The sequence below is a fragment of the Amblyomma maculatum genome, chromosome 1, assembly GCF_055883805.1.
Source record: "Amblyomma maculatum isolate TAMU_Amacu chromosome 1, ASM5588380v1, whole genome shotgun sequence".
NCBI lineage: Eukaryota > Metazoa > Arthropoda > Arachnida > Ixodida > Ixodidae > Amblyomma > Amblyomma maculatum.
The window spans coordinates 446,285,189-446,310,243 of record NC_139344.1 but is presented as its reverse complement, the minus strand read 5'-3'; the positions used below and the strand labels follow the sequence as shown (position 1 = coordinate 446,310,243).

Genomic DNA, 25,055 nt, shown 5'->3' with positions numbered 1-25,055 from the left:
CTTGTGCAATCAAGCCATGACGCGGGCACTCTGCTAAGTTCGCTCCCTGCCACCGCAGGATTTATGACAAGTATAGTCAAAAGATAAATACTTTGTGGCGTTATTGCTGTGCAGCATCTTGGCGCGCTGCCAATAAATAAGCTGTGGATGCGACAGTCGAAATGAAGGGAAGCGCCACTGAACGCTTTTTTCTTTTTTTTTTCAAAATCTCAGCCGCAAAAATACGGAATGGGTTCATTTTGCGAGTGGGTTGACAATGCGCACGCAAGTGGCTTTTCAAGCCGATTTCTCTATATCGAATTATCGATATATCCAACTATTTCGCGATCCCCTTCGAGTTCGATATATCCGGCTTCGACTGTATCCGAGATTTTACTATATCCAAGTGTACTATAGCGGGGTTCTGCTGTATTTTTACATTCGTAATTCTGAAACAGTTTTACTATAAAAACAGGAAATCTACTGTGGATTCTTCAAAGATTCGTTAATTTGAAAAGTTTGCCCATCTATTGTTCACAGTTACGAGATTTCACTCTATTATGCGTGGTTGGTTTCAAAGATTCTGACAGGGGAGGAAAAGGAGTCTATGCCTGTGGAAAGTGTCTATACAGGCCTTTCACACACGTGCAAAGCGGTTTGGCTGTTCGCAGAGTGTGTTCTGCTGACAGAAATGGATTTATGTTTTTCCTGCACAAAACAGTAGCTGTGCTCTTCTCAGTAAGGTGCCTGTAGATTGACCCCATTATATGCCTAAACGAAACCCTTTTACCTGTAACAAAAGATAATAAATTTTTGGGAATAACATTTGACAAAAAACTTGCCTTTCTGCCACTCATAAATAATTTCAAAAAGAAAGCTTTGCAATATGTTAATATACTGAAAGGGCTGTGAGGCAATCTGAATAAATAAATAAATAGATTTGATCGGATATGCCTACTACAGATCTACCGCTCTCTGATGTGCTCTACTCTAGACTATAGATGGATAATGTACAGTTCAGCAAGACCATCGTACTTGGAGAAACTGGATCCAATACATAACACAGCGCTTAGCCTTTCATGCAGAGCCTACAGAACATCTCCTATACCAGCATGTAGGAATGAATGAACCCCCTCTTGAACATAACCTCCTCGCTGTAGAGAAAATAGTATGATAAACAGTATTTATTTACACAGACTCCCTTAGCGTACTTACAGCCCCCTACCCCAGTAATGCAGTCACACCGCTGCTTGGAGACATCATACACAACATAGCAGCTGCCACTGCGCAGGGACTATAAACGTCAAATTCTGTTGTGTCCCAAGTTATGTTCAAATCAAAAGAAATGAGAGAGCAGATGTATGTGTGGCTCAAGCTCGAGAGAGACAAATAAAGAAAGTAAATGTACCATTTAAAGACTGCATGATGAATAAGTTGGCACATTGTAAACAGAGAAATAAATGGCAGTTGACTTGGGGTAATGCAGTAAGTAAATAACAAACTTCACTTGATAAAGAGTGGGTTGGGAAAATGGAAATCAAGTACTGACCAGGAATGTTTTAAGGAAGCGATTATATGCTGCCTTCGTATCTCACACACAACTTCCTACTCGCAAAACAACATAAACCCACCATTATGTGATGCGTGTAGTGACAACCTCACGTTTTATAGCCATGCAAAAAATTTGGAACACTGGGGAGAAAACATTTCATAAAGTTTTACAGCAAACACATTCCTTTACGCCCGGCATTGGTTTTAGGTGAACAGGCCCATTTTTGACTTCCCTGCATTGTTAGTTTTTTAAAATAAGCAAACATCATACACGAACTATAGCTCAGAACAGTTGCTGTAGAAGAAGGAAGACACACCAGCCAATTCTAGCCGATCTTTTGCCAAGGTCCCAATATGGCTCTCACACTGCTGCCCGAACCCCACGCTCTCGTGCTTCTTCCTTTTCCTCTTTCTGAAGCATCAGGCACCAATCTTCAATAGTTGCAATCTACAAATACACCAAACTGGTATTTAAGGGGGGAGGTGGCGATCAGAGCTAACTTTTTTGTTCTTTGACCTAGAGCAATGAAATTTGGTAACCACACTCAAAAGTGCCTTAAATAAAGAAATATGGAGTTTAATTATGATACCTTGAATAGTTTTCAAGTTACAAAATGTTGCATGTGTGCCGCTGGTGGAAAACCTGGCACTGTAATGCAACATGCCAGGGAGCTGCCTTCAGTTTTAATCTTTGCTTAAAAGAGCCTTACAGGGTACAACAGTTCCAAAATTTTTTTAAACCCTTTATTTTTTTTTACACAGAACATCATGTTCATCTTTACTAATTGTGGCAGAAATTGTCATTCAAAAATTAGCTGTAGAAAAAAAAACTAAGTCCTCAACCAGATATTGAAGACTGTCATACCCTCAAGCACACTTCAGGGAATACATAAAAACAAACAGAATCAAAATTGGTTCAGGCATTCCCACGCTACCCTCTCCACAGACAAAACAGAATGCCCAAAACACACTTTTGAGAAAACGGCTCTCAAAGTTTTCGGAGCAGTTCACGACTCTCAAAAGGAACCAGGACTGTAGTTTTCACTGTCTTTGGTTACACGTGACTTTTTGGGTCTCTGCCCTTTGAGTTCATGCACACGAGATGATTTTTTGGCTCGCTGTTGGTCTTTTTCCGCAGCCCTCCGAAGGGCAAGGGCACCAGGTTTTACGCCCAGTGTAGTGCAAAGCTCGGTATAGGCTCTTAAGTTGCCTGCATTGTACCTAGCAACTGCCTCGTATACTGCTGCTTCTACAGTGAAGAGGAAGGCATGCTGCTGCTTTGATATCAATGTCCAAATCACTGAATGAAGACTTTCAGCAGCGTTCTGTGTCTTTTTGCCACTACACCGAGCCAGTAAATGAGGGTCGGACAAACGTTGGTAGACTGGTAGCAGCGCTTGCACAACTCTGCTTGAAATACTGTACTTGTGTGGAGGTTGTGGCTTGCCTTCTGCCTCAGCTGCACGGTGCCTGCACCAGCTGTGGGCACCAGGTGGGCACAGATCGTGATGGGGCTCAGCATCTGTGGATGCGATGTGATGTAGTGTTGCCATCACTGCCCTCTGCATTTCTTCCACATTTGTACTGCTTCTCAGGGCTAGGCCATAATAAGTAGTCAGTCTCTTTATCAGCTCCTGTGTCAAGCCACCTTTCCCACCGAGTGCCTCTCCCTTCTTGGCTTTGCTCACAAGAGAGCGGAGTGCTGTGCCCATCCTTTTTTGAACGTGGTTCACACAGTCCTCCTTTGTGAGAGGTATGAAACCATATGTTTGTTCATTGCACAAGGCCAGGTAGGTGCGGCTGTCTCCATCACAGATTACATTTGTATACCTGAGGTCGTTTCTGTCAAGGGAGCGCCCAAAAAGCTGCAGTGCGGCTTCAACTTCCATTCGTCCTGCGCTGACAGTGATGTTTTTTTGGCACTGGTGAGTCTTCTTCCATTCATGGAATGCAGGGTCATTTTCAGGTGGCCCTATTTCACACCCAAGGCAGAAGTTTGATAAAACTGTACAGTCAAGCACAAGTCCCGTGTAAAATTCTATTACACAGCCTACACCAATGTGCGAGCTGTGCCCACGCGTCAGCCACATGCCATCGTATACAACTGTAATGTTCTTAGTGAAGTTGACTTCCATTTCTTCATATACATTCTTGACAGCTTTTACAGCACCTGCAAAAACTGTTTGTGCAGCCACTTCAGCAGCTGGCTTGAGCACTTTCTTCAAATGCTTTTGGTATGTCTTCTGGTGCAGTCCTCGGTGTGGGCCCTTTGCCAATGCTCCTGATTGCTTGCATTGATCTGAGGTTTACGTCGAAAACCCTCGCACCTTGCTTTCTTTGCGAGGACCACTGGGAACTGATAACACCGCAAGAACACTTCAGCACCATTTTCACAGCAAGTCCAAGTCTGGTGTCCCGGTCTACTGCTAGGCTTGGCTTCCGGCAAATCGGGCAGAGGGCATCCCTAATCAGCGAATTTAGAGCGCCCATTTGAATTACTACGAACTCATCTTCTGATGCCGGCGTTGTATCGGATTCCGGCAGCGCGGCTAGCGTGAACTTCCACTCAGTTGCCAACATCGCACTGAGCGACTCGCGAACAGTGGTTGCGTGCGCTTGCGCTGTTTCCGCGGGCACAAAACTTGGCTCTCGGTGTTCTAGAATGGTACGACGACCACCGCATGGAACGTCGGCACAGCTGCGCTGATTGAAGGCATCCGCTGACGCGCCGTTTGTCACTTCCGAAATGGCTTGAGTGTCGCGTCGAAGAGCCTCACGCTGAGCACTAGCATCAAGAAAACAGTCCTCTTCTGATAAATCTGACCTGCGTTGCAACTTCGTTGCATTGTCCGGTAAGCTGCCGTAGCTTGTCGATGTCCCAGGATCCAGGGCGACATCGCTGTCACTGCTTGGCGGCTGACATGATGAGGCACCGTACGGCACGCTGGCGTCCGATGCCGGCGCCCGCATACCACCATTCGACGAGTCCGGCTCCTCGGCGATCACTTTCAGTGACTTCCGTGCAGTAGGGGGTCGGCGCTTTCGCTTTCCGAACGCAGTCTCAGTCTTGCGTTTCTTTGGAAACGTGCGACCCATGACTACTGACCATGTGCAATGTGCACGACTTGCGCAACAAAACCGGCCTCGGTATCGAGAGCAGCGTTGGTCCTCTGCCCGGCAGCCCGCAACTGTTCAAGCAGAAGACGTAGCGACGGATCGTAAAAGCTAGGACTCCACGACAAAGAATGATGAACGATAGCAAAAATGGCGAAAGGCAAAAACGAAACGCAAAGACGTCCGCGACGATGAAGCCGCGGCAGACGACAAGCCTAGCAGCAGCCGGAGGTGACCACGTGACCGCACGCGCAGCAGCCAATAGTGGACGCGCGACCTCCCGCGCGCAAGCCTTGTCCAATCGCAGCTGCGCTTTTGAGCCGCGGGCAATTCGAAAGGTCTCGCGAGCCTTCCATACACAAGCAAGCCACGCCTATACCGCGCCGCCTCTGCTGCCGGTGGTGTTGGAAAAAAAAAGCGCAAGAATTCACAAACAAAACAAGGCCAAGATGGCGGCGCTCGCTTCAGCGACTGGGAAATGGCGCTCGCGCGAAATACAGTTGTTTTCAGCTCTCGCTCGCTGCGCAGGAGCTGCCGCGGCGTGTTATGTATTTAATTTGAAGCACTTTTACGATGAATTACGCGCTGATAATTACAGGAAAGATAGTTTATAACACGTTCTACCCAAATACGTGATTTTCCAAAACGCGATTTTTTCGCAATTTTTTGGCTTTCGAAGGCCGCGTCCCCCCTTAACCTTGCTCTTGGTGCATGATAGCCTCAGCTGCTTATGCGCCGCTAAACACAACACCTTCCGTTGCGAAGCACGACTCGGACGGCTGCCTTCTGCCAGTCTCTCCCATAGGCTATATTTCAAAATGGTCTGATTGGCAACACTGCCCATTTGTAGTTTCTCCGCTCTTGTCTCTCTCGGCCGCATTCTTTTTTTTTCTTAGCTGCAGAAAGGGCACAGTTGGTAGTAGAGAGAAAGGGAACCCCACTTGGTGCTGCTGGGTGCAGCCAACTAAGCCATCATCACTCCCCTTTACTGCCAGCTGTCATGATTCTCTCATTCGTGTCACCCATACCAGCACGCATGGGCCTTCAAAACACCCAAATTTGGCCAGGGAATCGTACGAATTCCTTTCATCACGAAATTCGTACCAGCTGTGTTCGTATCACACTGGTTTTACTGTATCTGGTTTACTTTTATGTAGAGACATCGTAAACCCAGCTTGGAGAGAAAACAGTTTTGTGCTCTTATCTTGTTCTATGTTCTGTTTTCCGGGTGGTTTTAACCCTTTTGCTGTCACGAGCGTACTGGTACGTTTTCGCGCTTTCCCCCCGCAGTGTCACCGACGTACCGGTACGTTCCCTATCATCCGCTCAAAACTACGAGCCTGAGTGTGAAGCTGGTGCATTTGAACAGGCTGCGCCATCTGTAATATCTTTCTGCAAGTTCGTATTTTCGCCCCGCATTGTGTTGGTACGTATGTACTGAAGAGTATGGAGCGGCCGTGCCCACCCGCCACTTCTTTGCTGGGGGGCACGGTCGCTCCGAGCGCGCTACTCTATCGCGTTAAGTGATCATGCAGCACGTGCGTTTCGTGATGCGTGTATGCAGTTACAGGTTCAAGGGTTGTGCTGCCATCTGCCGCAGGTTTGCAGTTTCTATTTTTATTCTGTTGGCGTGTCTGCTGCACATGCGTCACATTCTGGAGCTTGCGCCGTTGCTTCTCCATCGCTGACACAACTTGATTGCTGCTTTCGCTCTCTCTTGCCACTACCTTGCTTGCGACTAGCAGCAGCAAGGAGGTTGTTTTAGTTCCTTCTACCTACCTCTGTCCTCTTGATTTCACAGCGTGCCATTCTCTCCGTTGTGCGGACCACCAAAAGTGCGCCTCCATGTGCACAGTTACTTTTGGATGGCTGACTACGAGAGACCTTTGACTGCGCACTGGAGCGATGGCTCTTTCATTATAATACGAGCCGAGTTCGGAATCAGACTCTCAAGAATTATTGAGCAGTTTTTTCGTATATTATTCTCATTTATCTTATTTATATTCAGGCTGATGATGATGATAATGTTAATTAACAATACCTGTAGAACACTGAAATGTGCATATTCCAAGGACTATGTTATATTTGTAAAGCAATCATAATAAAAAATAAATCGCTATGCTCATTCCCTGAAACCAAGCCGACACTATTGGTGCGTCAGGGCTAGAAACGCCCAACAACGCAAGGGTAAAGTTGAAGCAACACCAACTCGCCCAGTCATCAGCCTTGTTGAAATACATAGGGGCACTATGACATTGTTAAAAGCAATATTGCAATGTTATACTTCGATTACACTGTGTGGGTTACGCAGTTTTTTTGGCCAACTAATTTTTTTCTCAAGTTACTGGCCGCCGAATTAAGGTGCAGCCTTTACAGCCTTTTCAGGATATGCAATAAAACATCACTGATAACATATTTCAAACAGTGAGAGAAAAAAAAAATGTGTTATCCGGGAAAACGTATGATCTGAACTGCATGATTTTGAAAATTTTAGATGCTGAATGAGGCACAAAGGCATTTAGAATTGAGATTTTCACTGCATAAAAATGTAGATTAGCATTTATAGACATGAGGTATATAAAATTCCTTATTTAGCTTTCGCAAAATTCAGTCCATATTTGTGTTGTCCTAAGCGCAGAGGAGATTAGTAACACATGTGGTTCATAGAAGGCAGTAATGAGCCCAGATCGCTTCCGTGACAAATGGAGAAGCCATCGCGAGACTGGCCGAAAAAGGGGACTGGCCGAGAAGATGGCTCGCGGCCTGAATGATTTTGAAGCTGCTGTTGTCGCTGCTAGAGCACTGCGGCGCGAAACTAAGACTACCGACTTTTGCAGTGCAAAATAAAGGCTGCATTTTTTTTTTTTTTTTTTTTTTCAGCCTACTGCTCGTTTCCACTTGTTTTTTGGCAGGTAAGTGGGTAATTTCACGCTACTCCTGTTAAGCCGTAGTACCGTTTAGTACATACTTTTTCTGAGTTCCGGCCAACTGCGGCTTAACAAGGTTTTACTGTACTGCCCAAAAATGCGTCAAGTCATTCAGTGCTATGTTGCCAGTTGCGTGCAATGCCAGCGTTACAAACTTCCTACATCATGCCTGCCGGGGTCGCTTTAAGGGGGGACGCGGGCTTTGAAAGTCGAAAAATCGCGAAAAAATCGGCTTTTCAAAAAGTACATATCTCGGCTGTATATGTTATAAACTACCTTTCCTATCATTATAAACGCCTAATTCATCGTAGAACTGCTTTAAATTAAATATAAAACTGGGCGCGGCAGCCCCAGAGTCGCGAGCGAACGGCAAAAGTACCCAAACTTCGCGCGCGCGCCATTTCTCTGCCGTTGAACCGAGCGCCGTCATCTTGGTCTTGTTTTGTTTGTGAATGCTTGCCCTTTTCCATATTGCCTTCGCTGGCAGCGTCCGCGGCGTAGCAGAAGCATGGCTTGCTTGTGATTGGGGGCCTCACAGGGATTGTTGAGCTTCCCGCGTCTCGAATTCGGGCTGTGAATGGACAAAGCGCGCGCTCCGTGAGAATGCGGGGGATCACGCGACTGCTATTGGCTGCTGCGCGCGCTGACGCGGTGCCCCCTCCCCGGCGCGTCGTCTGCTCCGGCTGCCTACTGAGCTGGCGTTCTTTGTGCGCTCGCTGAATCGCTTCACGTTTCACCATTTTGAGATCGCCGTGATCATCGCTCGTTAAGAATTCTGGTGGTGTGTTTTGAACGGTTATGTGCACTTTGTGGATTATTGCACGGTCGGCCACAATGCGCGCTAAGAAGTTCAAAACACTGCATACGTCGTCGTTCTGTGAATGCCGTCCGAATCGCGAAGTTAGCGAAAAGCGTTGCCAACGGGCGCAGAGACACTTCTATTAGTGCCAAGGTATATGTACTATGGTAGCGAAAGCTCCATAGAAGCCCATACGTACAAAACATGGCGGCTCATGGGCTCCAGCGACCAATGAAAATTGGGGGGCCATGACGTCAAATGACGTCATGCATATGTTCACTTCGGCGCGAATTATAGAGTTTAAAAAAAAAAAAACTGCCGCGTTGCATTGACGAGCCTGCATCTTTTGAAGGTTGTTGCCTTCCAGTGCGTGCCAACCTTTGCCATCTAAAAGAACCCGAGTTTCTGTTTACGCCCTTTTTTATAAGCAGTTGCTCCAGCACAATCAAAGTGGTTGGCAAAGGTAGCGACATTGAAAGGCAGCAATATTTCCAAATAGAGACCACGCATGCAAATTCATAATACAAATACTGCTGCAAGTCATGCAAGTACTTTGGCCATTTACTTTGTCCCTCAGCACAGTAAGGTGCGGTCCACAAACACTGGTGCAACGGGGCAGTCGTGCCCAGTTCTCAACAGAATGTACCAAGTGAACAATTATGGTTTTCATATCCATGGTTTATTGCATCAACCAATAAAATACGCCAACAAATCACAACAATAAAAGTGCATGTCGCAGACAGCACAAACAGTAGCGCTGTTTAGGTGGGCTAATCATCTCAATGATCACAGCCGAGGCATGGAAAACGTTTGAAGTGCCTGCCACAGAACGAAACATGCATGCACAGAAAACAAAGCTATGAAAGCTGCAGTTGAAATAAAAATGCCATCAATTAGTAGGTGCATCAAAACATACGTGGAGCATAGAGCACTGGATCACTCTTCACATTTAAATGCTTCAGCAGAAAGTATACAGCAGTTTTCAAGGCAATTTCAAGGTTGCACCAGTTCAGACAGCTTTAGCATCAACAAACATGCTTAACACAGGAGCATTAGAGCATACACTGAGTCTGTGTGCAACCTCCAGATCTGCTCACCGGTGAAAGTCAGCCGGGAAGCGGTAAGACACAGACGGTTGAGTCCACGCTGTCGCAACGTGCCACAGAGCATCGTTTCCTCACTTTGTGCAGGCTCATCTTGCGATAAAAGCTAGGCGCAATACAATGCTGCAAAAAGACTTCGAACTGCCCGCACCACGAAGGGGCCGAAAGCAAAAAAACACTGCTGCAGGGGATATTAAATCTCACCAAACGGCGACAGAGCAGGACCAGCAAGAACGTCGAAATCTTTGCAAAAAGGGCATTTTAAGACTTGCGAACTAAATTACGCTTTCCCGGGCGCACCAAGGCCCGCACCACAGCAGACGAATAGCAGACAGTGATAACAAACCGTTTCGTGCTTCGTCAGCTTCGTTATCTCCGTTGCCTTGGTTACCTCTGGCAGCGCCTCCTGACCGATGCAACATCAAGGGGGTGGGGTGATAAGAGTGTTGCAAGATTTTAAAAAAATTAAGAATGTATTTATAAAATACCTTACCTCATTCACAAGCGAAGTTATCAAAATGCCTATTCTTTTTATGTTGATTGATACTTCTTAATCTGAGTGGTTGGCCCTCCGACCTGTGGCTATGCTGCGGTACCGCTGAACCGCTTTTGGGCCCAGCCTTCGCCACCATTCTACTTCCGCCATGTTAGTGCTGCTTCTGCTACATCACTACTAGACCGACTGCGCTGCCATTTCCAACTGCGTATCTTTCGCGTCAACGTAAGGAGCCGCCGTTTGAAGCGTGCCTGCTGTGCCGACCATATCAACCTCGGCGATCTCGGCCTCCCGTATCGCGTCTGTCATCGCAAGCGATAACGCGTCGTCCGCTGTTCGCATGAAAATGCACTTTCCGAGGGAATCGGGGAGGTGGAGGCACAACGTGCTGCAGTGAAAAACAAACTTTAGACTTGAAAATGCTGTTTTAAACTTCAAGGGCCATTTTCTCAGGATGAATTTTTTTCATGGTATGGTTGCTTATTCCCGCAGTATTTCTGGAACCGCTAATCGGATTCCCACCTGTTTTTTTTATTGTGTGCCTGAATAAATTTCCGAGGGCAAGACAAGCTCATTTTTTCAAATTATTGAGTCTGGAATTTATAATAAACACTCAAAATTAGGCTAATGCAAGTCCAGTTAGTGGCACTAACCTCAGTGCACTGCTAAAATTTTTCGGCAGGGAAATTAAAAAAAAGGGCTCTGTCTTGCCCTGTGGTACCTATTCAGGAACCTTCATAATGAATTTCATAGTGCCAACGCATTTTGCAAGTTCACCAGGCATGGTACAAGGAACCCATGTGAACCATTCTGATATACTTCTCTAACTTGAGTACCAATGTGCGCAGCTCCATGAAACTTTGCAGTTATTCAAATGGCTGTGCCATGAGTCTACCCTGAAAATTTCATTCAATTATCTCAAGAAACAACGAAGTTGGTATTCAAAGGTAGCCTCCCCCCTTAACCTGTCGCACCTCCGACCGCACCTATAGAGGAGATGGGCATCCACCTCTTGAGCCTTTTTCCACAGTCTCCCAGTGATAACCGATGGATGATTGTGTCTATCGATCACCTCACCCGATACTCTGAGACAGCTGCAGTACCATCAGCCACTGCTTTTGAGGTTTTCAGATTTCTTCTGCTGTTCCTCTTCTTCGACGCTGTCCGCCTCTATTTCTGATCAGTCACCATGGACGACAGTTTACAGCTGATGTTATTAAAGACCTTTTTCACCTTTGTGCATGTGATTTTTGTCATTCAGTGCTATGCCATCAACAAACGAACAGCCCCATTGAACGCACCATTCACGCTCTCACCACTATGCTAGCAGTTTACGTCGATTCTGACCAAGGAACTGGGATGACATCCTCTCTTTTATCACGTACACATACAATACAGCACAACATGAGATTACTGGTTACAGTCCATTCTATCTCCTCTATGCTCGCGTTCCTCATAGCTGTCTGGATACCCTCCTATCTATCATCTTCTACGACAACCTTTCTATCGCCGCTACTTTCTGTCGAGCTGAAGAAGCCCACTGCTTTGCTTGTCTCCACATTACTAACACACATTACTAACAGTTGTCGCAACGCTCCTTGGAGCGTTGCGACAACTGATGCGCGTATCTGCTATGCACCTGGCGATTTAGTGCGGCTGTGGATGCCACTGTGCAAGCGTGGGTTATCCCAGAAGCTCCTGTGCCACTGTACTGGCCCTTTTGTTGTCTTGGAGCACCTGAGTGACGAACTATCTCATACCCCGCCGGGGTGGCGCAGTGGTTACGACGCTCGACTACTGTTCCCAAGGACGCGGGATCGAATCCCGGCCTCAGCGGCAGCTTTTCGGTGGAGGCGAAAAGCAAGGCGTCCATGTGCTGTGCGATGTCAGTGCACGTTAAAGAACCCCAGGTGGTCGAAATTTCCGGAGTCCTCCACTACGGCGTCTCTCATAGCCTGAGTTGCTTTGGGACGTTAAACCCCACAAACCAACCAACCAACCAACGAACTATCTCATATCATGCCGCACTCAAAGTGGCCGATGCTCACGGAAGATGGAAACATTTCATGTTGCTTGGCTCAAAACGTTTCATCCCAGACAGCGTGACTAACCCGCCCTGAGAGCTTCGTCTGTGAGAGGGGAGGTGTCACGGGCTAAGGATCAGAAGCGAAGAGGAGTCAAAGGAGGTGTAAAAGAAAGAAGTGGAAGCTGTTGGAGTCTTGGACTCTCAGTTCCTCTAACTGAAAATAAACACCTTGTTGCCTACTCAGTACGTTACAATATGAAGGCCTTCTATGTGGCATTTTTGCAAGAGACTATACCGTACCATGAAGAGGCAAAATGCCACCACCAATAGAAAGCACCTTAGCCTGACTAGGTTGCATGATCTTTCGTGGCTTAGGGGCAGACCTTTATTTTGCGTTTTCAACTGTTGCACTTTAGGGAGGGCGTTATTTTTTGCACTAAAGAGCACTGCACAAAAGCAGTTTTACTCAGTGATGCTTTCAAAATAAATGAAGCGCTCAGTTTTGTCCTGACCTGAGGAAGTTTTTCACGCGTCCTTTTCAACCATTTGAAGGTCTGATCTGCCCTTTCATAGTGCCCTGCAAATTGAAGTTCTCATTGTGATGATATTGGAAGCCTCAGAAATTTGGTCATTAACTGGAGTGAAATGCGGTCACCGGATCGGAAGTAATAACCATACATTTCAACGAAATATCTCCATTGTGTTCATGCTGCCACCTCCGGACATCTTACCGTGCAAGGCATCAGCTTACTATGTAAAGGCATCAGCTATCTCATTGCCAATACATAATATACTAATTAGGTGCCTGCATCTGGGAATTTCTTTTACAGTGGTACATTAGTGATGTTATGTAAAGTGTATCTACAAACCTCAAATGAAAGATCTTCTACCTTTGCTTTAGAAAAAAATATCTGGAATTTGTGCATGTGTCGGGAAATATTATGGACGATAGGCCATAGATCGTGCCTGACCGGCAATAAAACAGATACCGTGACCGGAATGCACTGCATCTATGAAGATCTGACATGAGTTTTTTTCCCTCACTTCATTGGTTTCAAAGTGCACCTCGTGTTATGTTTGGAACCGAGAATTTTTTTTTCTTCTCGCTGCTGAAGGTGGTTGCGGTGAATTTAACCATGAGACTATTTCTTTGATGACCTTTGGAGGTGTTAGGCATGCTTGGGGAATGTAGAGGGTGGCCATAAACGTGGAAGAAGTAGTTTGTAAAGCATTCAAAAATTAGTTGAAGTACAGGAAAGGACAAAGGCAAACAGGTACAGGACTGAGAATGTGAAGCACTGGTATCCACTGCTGCAACGCCTTTGCAATGCTTTGCTATGCTGAATAATGTTGCGGGTATTTCTACAGCGTTGCCTATAAAGTAATGCCTGTGCACCCATTGTTGCCATATATTTACTTGCTGTTCTTCTGTGCCGGGTTGTGCCTGGTTTGAACCAGCTGAAATGTCGTTATATATTCTTATGTTGCTTTTTTTTTTCATTTTCATGCAGCCTGAAAATTCCTCCTATAATTTTTGTTCTCACATTACATACACTTAAATATGGTAAAGTAAGAACACTGGCTGCTTTCTTGTTCATGCAGATGGTTCAACTGATCCAATTTCTGCTTCTAGGTTTCGTGCTACACGTAGGTTGGGACAACTGAACGTGCCTATTCTAACAATGTTTTTGTGTGTGCGTGTGGGCTACTTGTGCAGAACTGCCTAAAAAAGGAAGGGGGGGGGTGTCTAAAATTTTACAGCAGAGTTTTTCACAACTCTTTTTCCACCTGAAACAGTGCCATTGACAGTATTTGTGGTGAAAAGTTTGCACGAGTATAATGCTTAATTCTTTTTTTGGTCTGTTTTTGGCAGGGCTGCCGATGAGTGAAGACAAGTCGTGCAGTTATCCTAGTAACATCACCATGGATACATCATTCTTCTTACTGGCCTTTTGAGCTACCGTTTGCGACATCATGCTGGCAAGATGGCGTACTGCTACAATTCACACAATGCTTTGTTGTGATTGCAGTGGTTGGATGTGGTGTAAATCTAATGTCACTTTGTACAGTGCAGATCATGTTCAGTGTAGTTGTTACCGCATTAAAGTTATCACCCCATCACAACTCTTTGTGGCATTTCAGTATTAACATCTGTTACTATGAAATGCTGGGTGTATGAATGAAAGAGGTGAATGCATACCTGTTATAGTCTCTGTGGCTAGCCTTTCAGTGTGTCTGGTGCTCCTAGCTGTGTGGATGCATTGAGAAACATTCTCTATTGCTTTTCTTTGTGAACATGGAAGCTACTTCGCCTTTGGCATGCTGTTTTGGCAAAATGACGGATAATGAATCTAAGCAACACTGAGCACAGGCCCAGACCTAATTAGGCCTACTTATCTGCCGGGCCTTGGCTTTCAGGTAGGCCCAGACCAGACATAGCATGCAAGCTCGATGTGCATAATTGTTTTAAGCCTAATTGCGTCTCGCAAACGTCAGAGTGGAAATCAGTGGCTATAACATTATGTGTTGTATGCTAATCCAGTTTGCATCATGCTTGAAAATTTTAAACCTGTAACTTTTCCTTTTTAGTTTATTTTCCTAAATGGACCTAAATAAATATTTCCAGTTAACTTTTTCTCTATACCTTGATGCAAGTTGCATTTAACAGCGGCTGTTGTGATGCTAGTAGTGCCCATTTCAGACCAGGGTTATGCTGTGCATGAGAAGAGATGTTTAGCTCAGTAGCTTGCCTTATCACTACTGGGTGTTGTGAGCAGGTACACCTGCAGAAAGCTTATTCCACATCTTTGTGGCTTGTCACAAACAGTCAGTAGGTAAACTGCCATGAACTTGTTTTCTATTTATTATGCTGTGGATAGTCGAACCCGGTTGTCTTGGATTCCAGTTTGTTACCCTAAGCGACCATCGGTTATCCTCTCTTCGCACTACATGTCCTGCCCATGCCCATTTCATCTTCTTAATTTCCACTATAACTGTTAGGTCAACCAGCATTAAAGGTGGAGGTGAGGCCTTGAACTACATGTCTCGGGCCCCTCGCAGCCGCTCATCGAGTCCCAACCGGCTTCCGCTCCTCTGTACACCCGTTCATCGTTGCAGCCGTCGCCTCCGGGGTCTGGCGCTGAACCGACGCCAGCTGGCCAGCAGTTCGAGACTTCTGCAATGGCCCAGGCAAGTCAGAATCAGTTGCTGCTTCAGCAGCCTCGTACGCCCCCCCCCCCCCCCCCCCCCCCAGTTTCTATGGCGGTACTGGGGAAGATGACGACTGGATCGACCAGTTCGAGCGAGTGGCGCAATTTAATCAGTGGAGCCCGGCTCAGAAGCTGCGCAATGTATATTTCGCGCTTGAAGACTGTGCTAAAACGTGGTATGAGAATAGCAAGGCCAGTCTTCAAAACTGGGATTCCTTTCGCCAGCAGCTGCGGGAAACCTTTGCCAGCCACGACCGCCGTGATCGCGCACGCCGCCTCCTAGAAGCTCGTGTCCAACTACCTAACGAAAGCGTGGCCATGTTCGCTGAAGACGTGACCTGTCTTTGCCGACGGGCGGATTCTGACATGACGGAATCAGCGAAGTTGCGCCACCTGATGCAGGGCGTAAAAAAAACCCCTCTTCGCTGGTCTGGTTCGCAGTCCACCTTAAACCGTCGTGGGCTTCATCAATGAAGCTACCCTCATTGAGCGAGCCCTGCAGCAACGATACCGGCGCACGGAGTCTGCCTGTGATCAGCCCTTCAGCTTGTGGCCACATTGTACGGGTCCGCTGAAAATCACTCTCTGCGTGAGCTGATCCGCGAGGTAGTTCGCGAGGAGCTCCTTAAGCTTAATCTTGGATCGCCTAACCCGACTGCCGCTGCTGTCACCGAAGCCGTACGTGAAGAAATCCGTCCAACATTTTCACCGCCTGAGTCGCTGTCAGAGCGCCGTTCTATGAACTACGCAGCGGCTCTTCGTCGGCCTGCCGTGCCTCCAACGCAAGAGCTTCGTTTCGAATCACAGCCGCCACCTTCCTACCAGCCACCATCCCACCAGAGCATCGTCATGCAGACGTCCGCTCCTCAGCCACTACTCTACCAGCCTTCCTACCAGCCGCCACCCCAGCAAAGCCTCGTCATGCAGCCACCGGTTCGGAAGGCAGACGTCTGGCGCACTCCTCGCCAACGACCGCTATGCTACCACTGCGGCGAACCCGGCCACTTGTACCGTCGTTGTCCATACCATGAGCTCGGTCTTCGCGGTTTTTCTCGTGAATCCCCTCGTCCCCGGGTCGGCGAACGCCCTCCAGAAATCGAGGAATACCCCGCACATCCACCAGTGTCACGTAGCCTTTAGGCCCGTAACCAGAAGGTTGGGTTTGAATGGGGGGTTGACCTAGCAGGCGCAGGAGAGCAGGTCTGGAGCACCGAGAGACAGCAGCCAACTTCAGCTTCTTGTCATCGAACGCCACGGGGCCACTTCTTCCGAGTCCGCGCACGAGACTCGATGAGCAGCCGCCTAGCGGCTGCTGTTGCACACGCTACAATATTATTCATTATTAGTCATTAGCAATAATCTTTAACTATACTGATGTCTATTGATAGCTTTTATTCACTAATTATCACAGTCAGTCGTTTTCATTCTCCATTGCCTTCTCACACGTCGCTGTTTGCCAGCGACACATTAGCGCACAGATTCGACACACAGATGACGCGCACACATTTTCGCTAAACCAGCCTAGAAAAAAAACATTTTTGCCGGAGCCATGCAGGTTGATGCAGCCGAAAGCACTGTAGCCCGGCATTCTGCTGCTAAATACTTCTTACAAGAAAAAAAAAGCCGAGCAACAAAACCCAGACGTAAAATACAGCAATCTCCGCACACGCACTGCGGTCAAATGCGTCCACCCTGTGGATGTTTGGAAGCTTGATTGGCTTGATGGCGAGAGCGGACCGCGGCGCACCACGTGACCCATGCTGACCAATCGGTCGCGGGGAAAAGAATTGCGATACTCAAAAAATTATCGAGTAAATCTACCGAAATGGTGGAGTTATCCAAGGGTTTTGGACCTTGGCGTGTAGAACAGCGCGGTCCTTGCCCGGTCCTGCAACTGGCTTGGAGCCAGTAGCATGCCAATGCATTGTCTTATCCTTTTTCCTACAGTCGCAACAACAACGAAGCCGCGCCATGGGATCTAAGAGTTCGACCCCGCCGCAGTCGGGTTCGAGCCCAGTAATTCCGTACCTATAGCCGAACGTCTTAACCACTGACCCACCACGATGGTTTGTAACATACCATGCTAAACAGAACTTTCACGCGTGTAACTAGGTTCAAGTCATGCCTTTTATGGCCACGCGATATTTCGCGTTCGCTCGTGTTTCCCTGAAATCGTTACGCTGCAGTGGTGCTCAAAATGATATTTTAGAAAAACTGGTATCTTTTGGCTATACATCTGATTAATGAGCAATTTAGCATAAATGGTTAAAGTCACCTCTTCATTATTATAGTCGCCATCCTGCGAATTAACACGTCGTAGCTATACTGTACTGCTCTCCGCAGCTTACAGTTATGCTGGGAAAAGATTCTAGCTAAAAACTTTCCTAAAAATTGCTTAGTCGTAGGCAAAAATTCTTGTGTAGAGTACAAGGCCCGAATAGGAATCACAGGCCGCAGTGCATCGATGCGGAATCAAGAGCCGGAAGTCGATGTCTTGTTTCTTTGGTACAAGTCCATGTAGGATATCATTTCGCTATACAGGAGGGCTGCCTCTTCGCCGGTGCCCACGACGAAGTCGTAGTGCGTGAACCGCCGGTCTGGCACTCTGTACTGATGCACCACGTTGGCCAGCTCGGCCCGCAGCCGGGCCACGTCCCACGGATCGGCGTACCAGTCGCCGGCACTGTGGTACAGGGCCACGGGCGTCCTCACGCGTGACAGCTCGTACCTCGGTGGTCGCCACTGCATACCAGAAATATATGTCGAGTAGCTCTTTCGCGCAGCAAGCGATAGAAGTGGCAATTGATCAATTAGCTGTCTCAAAAACGCCTGGTCCTGATGGCATTTCCTCTGAATTTTACAAAGCTTTTAAACTATTCTTGCTCCTATCCTGCTAGATGTCTTTGTGAGGAGTTTTGATCTAGAAGCCCTTGCTGACACTTTTAAATGCCACACAGTCATAATCCCAAAAAGTGCTGATAAAGAAAAATTACACTCAGTGGAAGGCTATAGACTAATCACACTGTCAAATGTGGATTACAAGATTTTCGCCAAAATTTTATCAAATCGCCTACAGTTCGCAATGTCGGTTCTCATTGGCCCTCACCAGACGTGCAGCTTGAGGGGCCGTGCAAACAAAGTAATGTACATATCCTCAAATCGTGCCCCTGCTCTCATGATCAGGTTGCTTTATTTCAGGTCGACCTCGCAAAAGCATTTGATCGAGTTCGTCATTTTTTCCTGTTTCCTCTTCTGGAACAAGCGAATGTTGGTACTGTAGTACTGAAGGGGGTGAAACTTTACTATAGAAATTGTTTGACTCGCCTAATTTATAAATGGCCACCTATCAAGCCCCGTACCAATCAACTCTTGTGTGAAGCAAGGCTGTCCGATGTCTCCGCTGCTTTTTGCTCTTTACTTGGAATCTTAGCGTTTTACATAACAGTAGTATCCATGGCTTCCCTCTCCTTGGAAATGCTGTTGAAGTGTTTACATATGCGGAATATCTTGCGTTTTTCTGCACTGAGAAACCAAGCATGGAAAAAGTTATATCCAGCATAGACCAATTTGGCATTGTTTCTGGCGCTCAGATGAATCACTCCAAGAGTTCCGGCCTGTGGTTTGATTCGTGGGGCTCAACATCGCCCCTATATGCAGGGGATGAATGGTCACGTGTGCCCTCTAAATATCTGGGCGTTCCACTGCATGCATTTAAGTCAAGTGCAAATTACTGGGAAGAGCGCGTTCCAGTCGTTCAGCGTTATGCTAATACACTTGTCCCCTATCGGCTTTCAATATTCGGTCGGGCTCAGGCCTGCAACATGTTTTTGGTGACAAAACTTTATCATGTGCTTCAGGTCTCCCACTGTGCTAGACATTACATCTAGCGTTTTCACCGAATATTTGCTACGTTTATTTGGTCATCCAATTTTGAACCGATCCGACGTGATAACCTATTCAGACCTGTTTGTGCTGGGGGCTCGGCTTAGTGCATCTGTATACATGTAAGGCAGTTAGTTGCCCGTTTCTTCTTTTTTCGTGATTGTTCACATCCGATTATTAGAGCATTCCTACAAGTTAATTTCATGAATTTGCTTCCTGACTTAGTGGTTTCCTCAGATTATACTGACCGCCCACAGTTACTAGGGTTTGTGCAGGAAGTTTATGCTTCGGTGAGGTTTTTGACAGCACGATTCTCGAAGGAGTACTTATAATCTTTTTTGCGCAAGGGACTATACAATGAATTGATAGCAATGCTTTTTCCGCCACCACTGTACCGTTCTTTATACTTTGGTCTTAAGGGTCATGATGTGTTAAAGAGGGTGCGCAAAATGCAGATTTCTTCTTGCTCGAAAACATTTTTCTTTAAATTACACACCGAAGCTCTGCCTGTTAACATATGGCTCCATAGTAAAAATAGGTTTGTATCTTCTGTAAACTGCCGTCTGTGTGATGTGCCTGAAACAATTGAGCACTGTTTCATTAATTGCAAAGACGTAATTCGTTTTTGGGATGTGCTGCAAAGAACTCTAAAGAAAGACTTTGTTCTAAATTCGTACAGTTCGCGGTATCTTGCTGTTACACAATCTGATTACGAACCATATGACATGTTTTTCCTATTGGAAGAGACGCTTTTTCTATTGAGAGAGACACGCATGTTGGATCGCAACGCTGAACCCGTTGTTCCACCTAGACTCCATTCTAGCAGAATTATGCTGCAACTAAAGGACATTTATGATGAAAATGACTTTCAACCTGATTGGTTTCCGCTGGTGACACGGTGCTTATTATCTTTGCCTGCCTTTTAGTTGTGTTTTCTGTTGTGCATCTCAGCAACTGCTGAGTGCATTGTAAATAGTCTGTGTACATAACCCTTTATGTACATAACCACGTGTAATAAATACCATGTCAGAAAAAAAAGTCCGGGTGGTGCAGTGGTAAGACGTCAACTACTGTGCCGGAGTTCCCGGGTTCGAACCCGACCACGGCGGCTGCGTTTCGATGGAGGCGAAACAAAGTGGCGTCTGTGTGCTGTGCAATGTCAGCGCACGTTAATGATCCCCAGGTGGTCGAAATTACTCTGTAGCCCTCCACTATGGGCCCCTTTCTCTATTTCCACTTTCACTCCCACCTTCCCTTCCCTTACCGCGCGGTTCAGCTGCCCACAGAGCGCGTGACAGATACTGCACCTTTTCCTTCCTCTGAACCAATTAATTATTACTATTATTATTCCGAAAGCAATACTACTTTCACTTTTCAGCCCTTCGCGTAGCGAGATGGTAGCTACCATTGACCTTAAGCGTGACCTTTGGCGCGCCGCCAAGCACAGCTGCGCAAGAACAGGTGCCCCAACTCGCGCCGTCAACTCGCGAGGCGGTAGATACCAAACGCGACCTAACTCCCGCTCCCTCCGTGAGGGAGCGCTACAGCTGGAGTGACGTCATCCCATCTGCGGCAAGAACAGGGCCCCCAACTCGCGCCGTCAACTAGCGAGGCGGTAGCTACCAACCGCGGCCTAACTCCCGCTCCTACCACAGCTACCGCCGGGGGTGCAACGTCGGATACTATAGGAGGTGGCCTAGCGGCAGGTGGAACCAACGCAGTCTCCAGGGATGCTTTCATTTCTGCTGGTGTAAAGAATGCCGTTGCAAACGAAGTGGCGTCCGTGTGCTGTGCGATGTCAGCGCACGTTAAAGATCCCCAGGTGGTCGAAATTACTCCGTAGCCCTTCACTACTGCTACTCTTTCTCTCTTTCCACTTTCACTCCCACCTACCTTTCGTGCCTTACGGCGCGGTTCAGGTGTCCACAGAGCGTGTGACAGATACTGTGCCTTTTGCTTCCTCTGAACAAAATTATTATTATTGCGAAAGCAATACTACTTTCACTTTTCAGCCCTTCGCGTAGCGAGGTGGTAGCTACCATTGACCTTTAGCGTGACCTTTGGCGCGTCGCCAAGCGCAGCTGCGCTAAAACAGGGGCCCCAACTCGCGCCTTGAACTCGCGAGGTGGTAGCTACCAACCGCGGCCTAACTCCCGCTCCCTCCGTGAGGGAGCGCTACAGCCGGAGGGACGAATTCCCATCTGCCGCAAAACAGGGGCACCAACTCGCGCCGTCGGCTCGCGAGGCCGTAGCTACCAGCCGCGGCCTAACTCCCGCTCCCTCGTGAGGGAGCGCTACAGGCGGAGTGACGTCATCCCATCGACCGCAAAAACAGGGGCCCCAACTCGCGCCGTCTGCTCGCGAAGCGGTAGCTATTAACCGCGGAGCTGCAGTTGTGCCACATGCTCCTAAAGCTAAGAATTATGGGGCTGCAGCCGCAGCTACTGCCGGGGTGCAACGTTGCATACTATAGGAGGTGTCCTAGCGGCAGGTGGAACCAACGCAGTCTCCAGGGATCCTTTCATTTTTGCTGGCGTAAAGAATGCCGGTTAAGTGGAGAAATATGGGAGAGGCCTTCGCCTTGCAGTGGGTATAATCAGGCTGATAATGATGATGATGAAAGATTGCCGTTGGAGCCGGTGCCGGAGCGGCAGTTGTACATTCTGCTTTAACCTCACCCACAACCGAGCATATCGTTGCAGCCACGGCACTCCTTGTCTCGCTACTAGTTATACATAGAATAACCAGGTAGCACCCCGCAATAAACAATTGTTGAACCATATGCCGTGGCCAGAATGAATCACTGCATAACTATTAGCATAACCACAAGCACCACAATCAGCTACGCCACCAGCTGAACCTAGGCGTAGCCATAGCTATTGAATTACCAGGCTTAATCAAGCTAAGCCACTGCCAATTTTTTTTCTCCGCTTTCTCCATTCTGTTCACACGAGGCAGCTGAGAGGGCTCAGTTACAGAGCCACAAGCAGGCCCGTGCATTTTAACGCGGTAGCGTTAAGGAGCTCGTGTCTCAGAAAAGCCGGTGTCGTCGGCGTCCAGTGAGCGATAAATCCCGGCATGCACTTCATAAATAAACATGCACTTCATAAATAAAAAGCAAGTTCTAAGATGGGCTGGGTGGCAATCGAACCAGGGTCTCCGGAGTGTGAGACGGAGACGCTACCACTCAGCCACGAGTTTTTTTTTTCTTTATTTCCTGGCTTTGGTTCATACCATTTCACAAGAACACAACACGAATAACACAAAACAAAGTACATATTGGAAGGTCATCATCAGCCAATGTCAGGCTGGCTTCGTCTCAGTACATTAAAACTCCCGCAACGACAGCAAAGGCTCTACCCTTGAGAGCCATTCGGGAGGTTCAGCAGCCACTTTCTGTATGGCAATAAACCAATTCACACTTTCTCGAAAGTATATTCTAGCGGGTAGAGCATCCCTGTCGCAGTGATAGCCCGCCATTCTGGAGCGCCATATAGAGTGGAGGCCCATGAGCATGATTAAATCATACGGAACGCCATCTTCATTATCAATGCTTAAATACCGGATGCCGTGGGAGTCTAGTGGAAATTCTTTCTTTATCGTACGCAAAACATCCCAGAAATAAACCCCTTCCCAACAATGCAAAAAAACATGGTCTATTGTTTCCGGCTGCTTGCAGATTAAACAGTGCGCCCCCCACGGTAACAAAAAATCCCTTTCCTCCAAAAACTTCTTTACTGATAATGTTCCGGTGTGTAATTTAAAGAAAAATGTCTTAGCTCCTGGCGACACCTGCATTTTCTTTACTCTCTTCAAGACATCTCTGCCCGGACCTCCACTGTATAAGGTTCTGTACCAGGGTTGTGGCAAAACAATGTCACATAAATCGCGATACAGCTTTTTTCGTTTTACAGTGGACAAATATTCATTAGAAAAACGCACTGAAAGAAATCTTACACTAGCGACGACCTCCCTGTAATAACCAAAAATCCCACCCGTAGCTTGTTCGGTGGAGACAACAAACTCCGGCAGTAGGCGCCGTAGCCTAACTTGGCAGACGGTGCGTAAGAAAGGGTCCGAAGCATCCCGAAAAAACAAAAACCGGTTGACCACCTGCCGTAAAAACAGATGGCCGAGTCCCAAACCGCCGTCTTTTACCCGACGGAACAAATTCGTCCTGCTGCAGCGTTCCCATTTACCTGCCCAAACAAAAACGGCGAAAATCCTGTGTAACTTCTGTACGTTTACGCGCGAACAACTCAAAACTTGCATTGCGAACCAAAGTTTGCTGATAAAAAAAAGATTGCATACAGTAGCTCTGGCAAAAATCGACATGTTTGCGCCTTTCCACTTCTCGGCTCTCTCCCGTAGTTCGGTCATTTGCCCTTTCCAATAATGCTCGCTTTCGCGGTAGGCATCCAGCTCGACGCCCAAGTACTTGGTCGGTATGTCTGTCCACGTAACATTGGCAAAGCGATCTGGTTTCGACGGCCACTGTCCATGCCAGAGCCCAAGGCACTTGGCCCAGTTCACCCCGCTACCGGTAACTTGAGAGAACTCACGGATACATTTGACAGCCTCGGTGATACTCTCCTGGTCAACCGTAAAAATAACGATGTCGTCTGCATACGCGAGCAGCTTCACTTCGGCTGCTTGTAACCTAAACGCACTAATGTTGACATTATTCATAAGTTTCATGCACAATGTTTCAATATAAATGCAAAACAAAAGAGGGCTGAGGGGACAGCCCTGTGGCACCGAACGCTGCAGTCGAATGGGGGCTCCCAGACTCTTATTAATAATCACTCTCGTCGTGCAGTTACGGTACGCCAGGGCCACACCCTTACATATAACTGAACCAACATTCACATGTTCTAAAAGGGAAAACAAAATTTCGTGATCGACGCAGTCGAATGCTTTTTCGAGGTCGATCTGAAGCATGGCGACCCGACCATCCCAGTCATCACAACACTCAAGGACACTTCGCGCCTTTTGAATGTTGGTCACTATTGACCTCCCTTTTATCCCACACGTTTGGTGTCGTCCTACTATATCCTTAATAACCGTTTGCAACCTTCGGGCCAAAACCTTCATAAAAATTTTATATTCAACGTTTGTAAGTGCTATGGGTCTGTAAGATGTTACCAGGCGTAATTTGTCTATTTCATCAGTTTTAGGAATGAGTACGGTGTGGGATGACCCATATGACGGAGGCAGGGCATTTACTGTGTAGGCATCGTTATAAATTGCGTTCAAAATAGGTGTGATTTCGTACTTAAATTCTTTGTAAAAACCCGCGCTGAACCCATCCGGTCCAGGCGATTTACCGGCATTTAAACTGTCAATAGCGTGCTCCACTTCTGTTTCAGTTATCTTTAGTTCTAATCTCTCTTTCACTTCATCGTCCAGACGCGGTATCGTCGCCAGAAACTTATTCTTAAAAGTGATAGCGTCTACCGTGTGGGATGCGAAGAGGGTTTGGTAATGGGCGTTGAACGCTGCTTTGATGTGGTCGTTGTCCGCCGCCAAGATACCGCCCCAATCTATTTGGTCGATGTGGTTCCGTTGAGCGTTTGCTTTTTCGAACCCCAGCGCTCGTTTTGATGGCGCCTCCCCTGCAGCTGTGTCTTCTGCCCTTGCCCTCACTAACGCACCTCGATAACGATCTTCGTCTATCAATTCTAGTTTTTGCTTTGTTTTCCGTATATCTTCAATCCATTTCCCCGGCGCTCGAGCTTCCTGTTTAAGCAACGTACGGAGCAGTGTCTTTAACTCCGTCTCTTTCTGTTTTTCCTCAAACCGTATACAGGTTGCCCTCTCTATTGCTTTAATTTTTATAGTTTCTTTACACAGCTCCCACTGTTGCCAAAGGTGCATATTTTTACTTGGGTTTATTTTTTCAATTTCTTCTTTTACTATGCGGGTAAAATGTTCATCCTGCAAGAGTTTATTATTGAATTTCCACATTT

At 47.1% G+C, this 25,055-nt stretch overlaps 2 protein-coding genes and 2 pseudogenes across 4 annotated transcripts in view; 2 read left to right on the top strand and 2 right to left on the bottom strand.

Moving 5' to 3' along the window:
* The window catches only part of LOC146209625 (uncharacterized), a 65,905-nt gene extending 51,045 nt beyond the window's left edge, over positions 1 to 14,860 (top strand). The window contains exons 8-9 of one of the 3 annotated variants that reach the window (XM_084602583.1): positions 7,525 to 7,556; positions 13,869 to 14,860. In XM_084602583.1, coding sequence (XP_084458709.1) covers positions 7,525 to 7,556; positions 13,869 to 13,951 — 115 coding nt within the window. In that variant the 3' untranslated portion in view covers positions 13,952 to 14,860. The remainder of the gene's footprint in view (positions 1 to 7,524; positions 7,557 to 13,868) is intronic. The other 2 variants (XM_084602591.1, XM_084602598.1) reach the window with 2 other exon arrangements.
* On the bottom strand, positions 2,291 to 4,626 carry LOC146209626 (uncharacterized; annotated as a pseudogene).
* A 2,764-nt stretch (positions 14,861 to 17,624) lies between the features above and the next one.
* The window catches only part of LOC146209623 (gastric triacylglycerol lipase-like), a 79,287-nt gene continuing 71,856 nt past the window's right edge, over positions 17,625 to 25,055 (bottom strand). Inside the window, exon 10 of the mRNA XM_084580723.1 lies at positions 17,625 to 17,946. Within this exon, the coding sequence (XP_084436849.1) occupies positions 17,677 to 17,946 (270 nt within the window). The 3' untranslated portion in view covers positions 17,625 to 17,676. The remainder of the gene's footprint in view (positions 17,947 to 25,055) is intronic.
* Positions 17,991 to 20,139, top strand: LOC146209624 (uncharacterized; annotated as a pseudogene).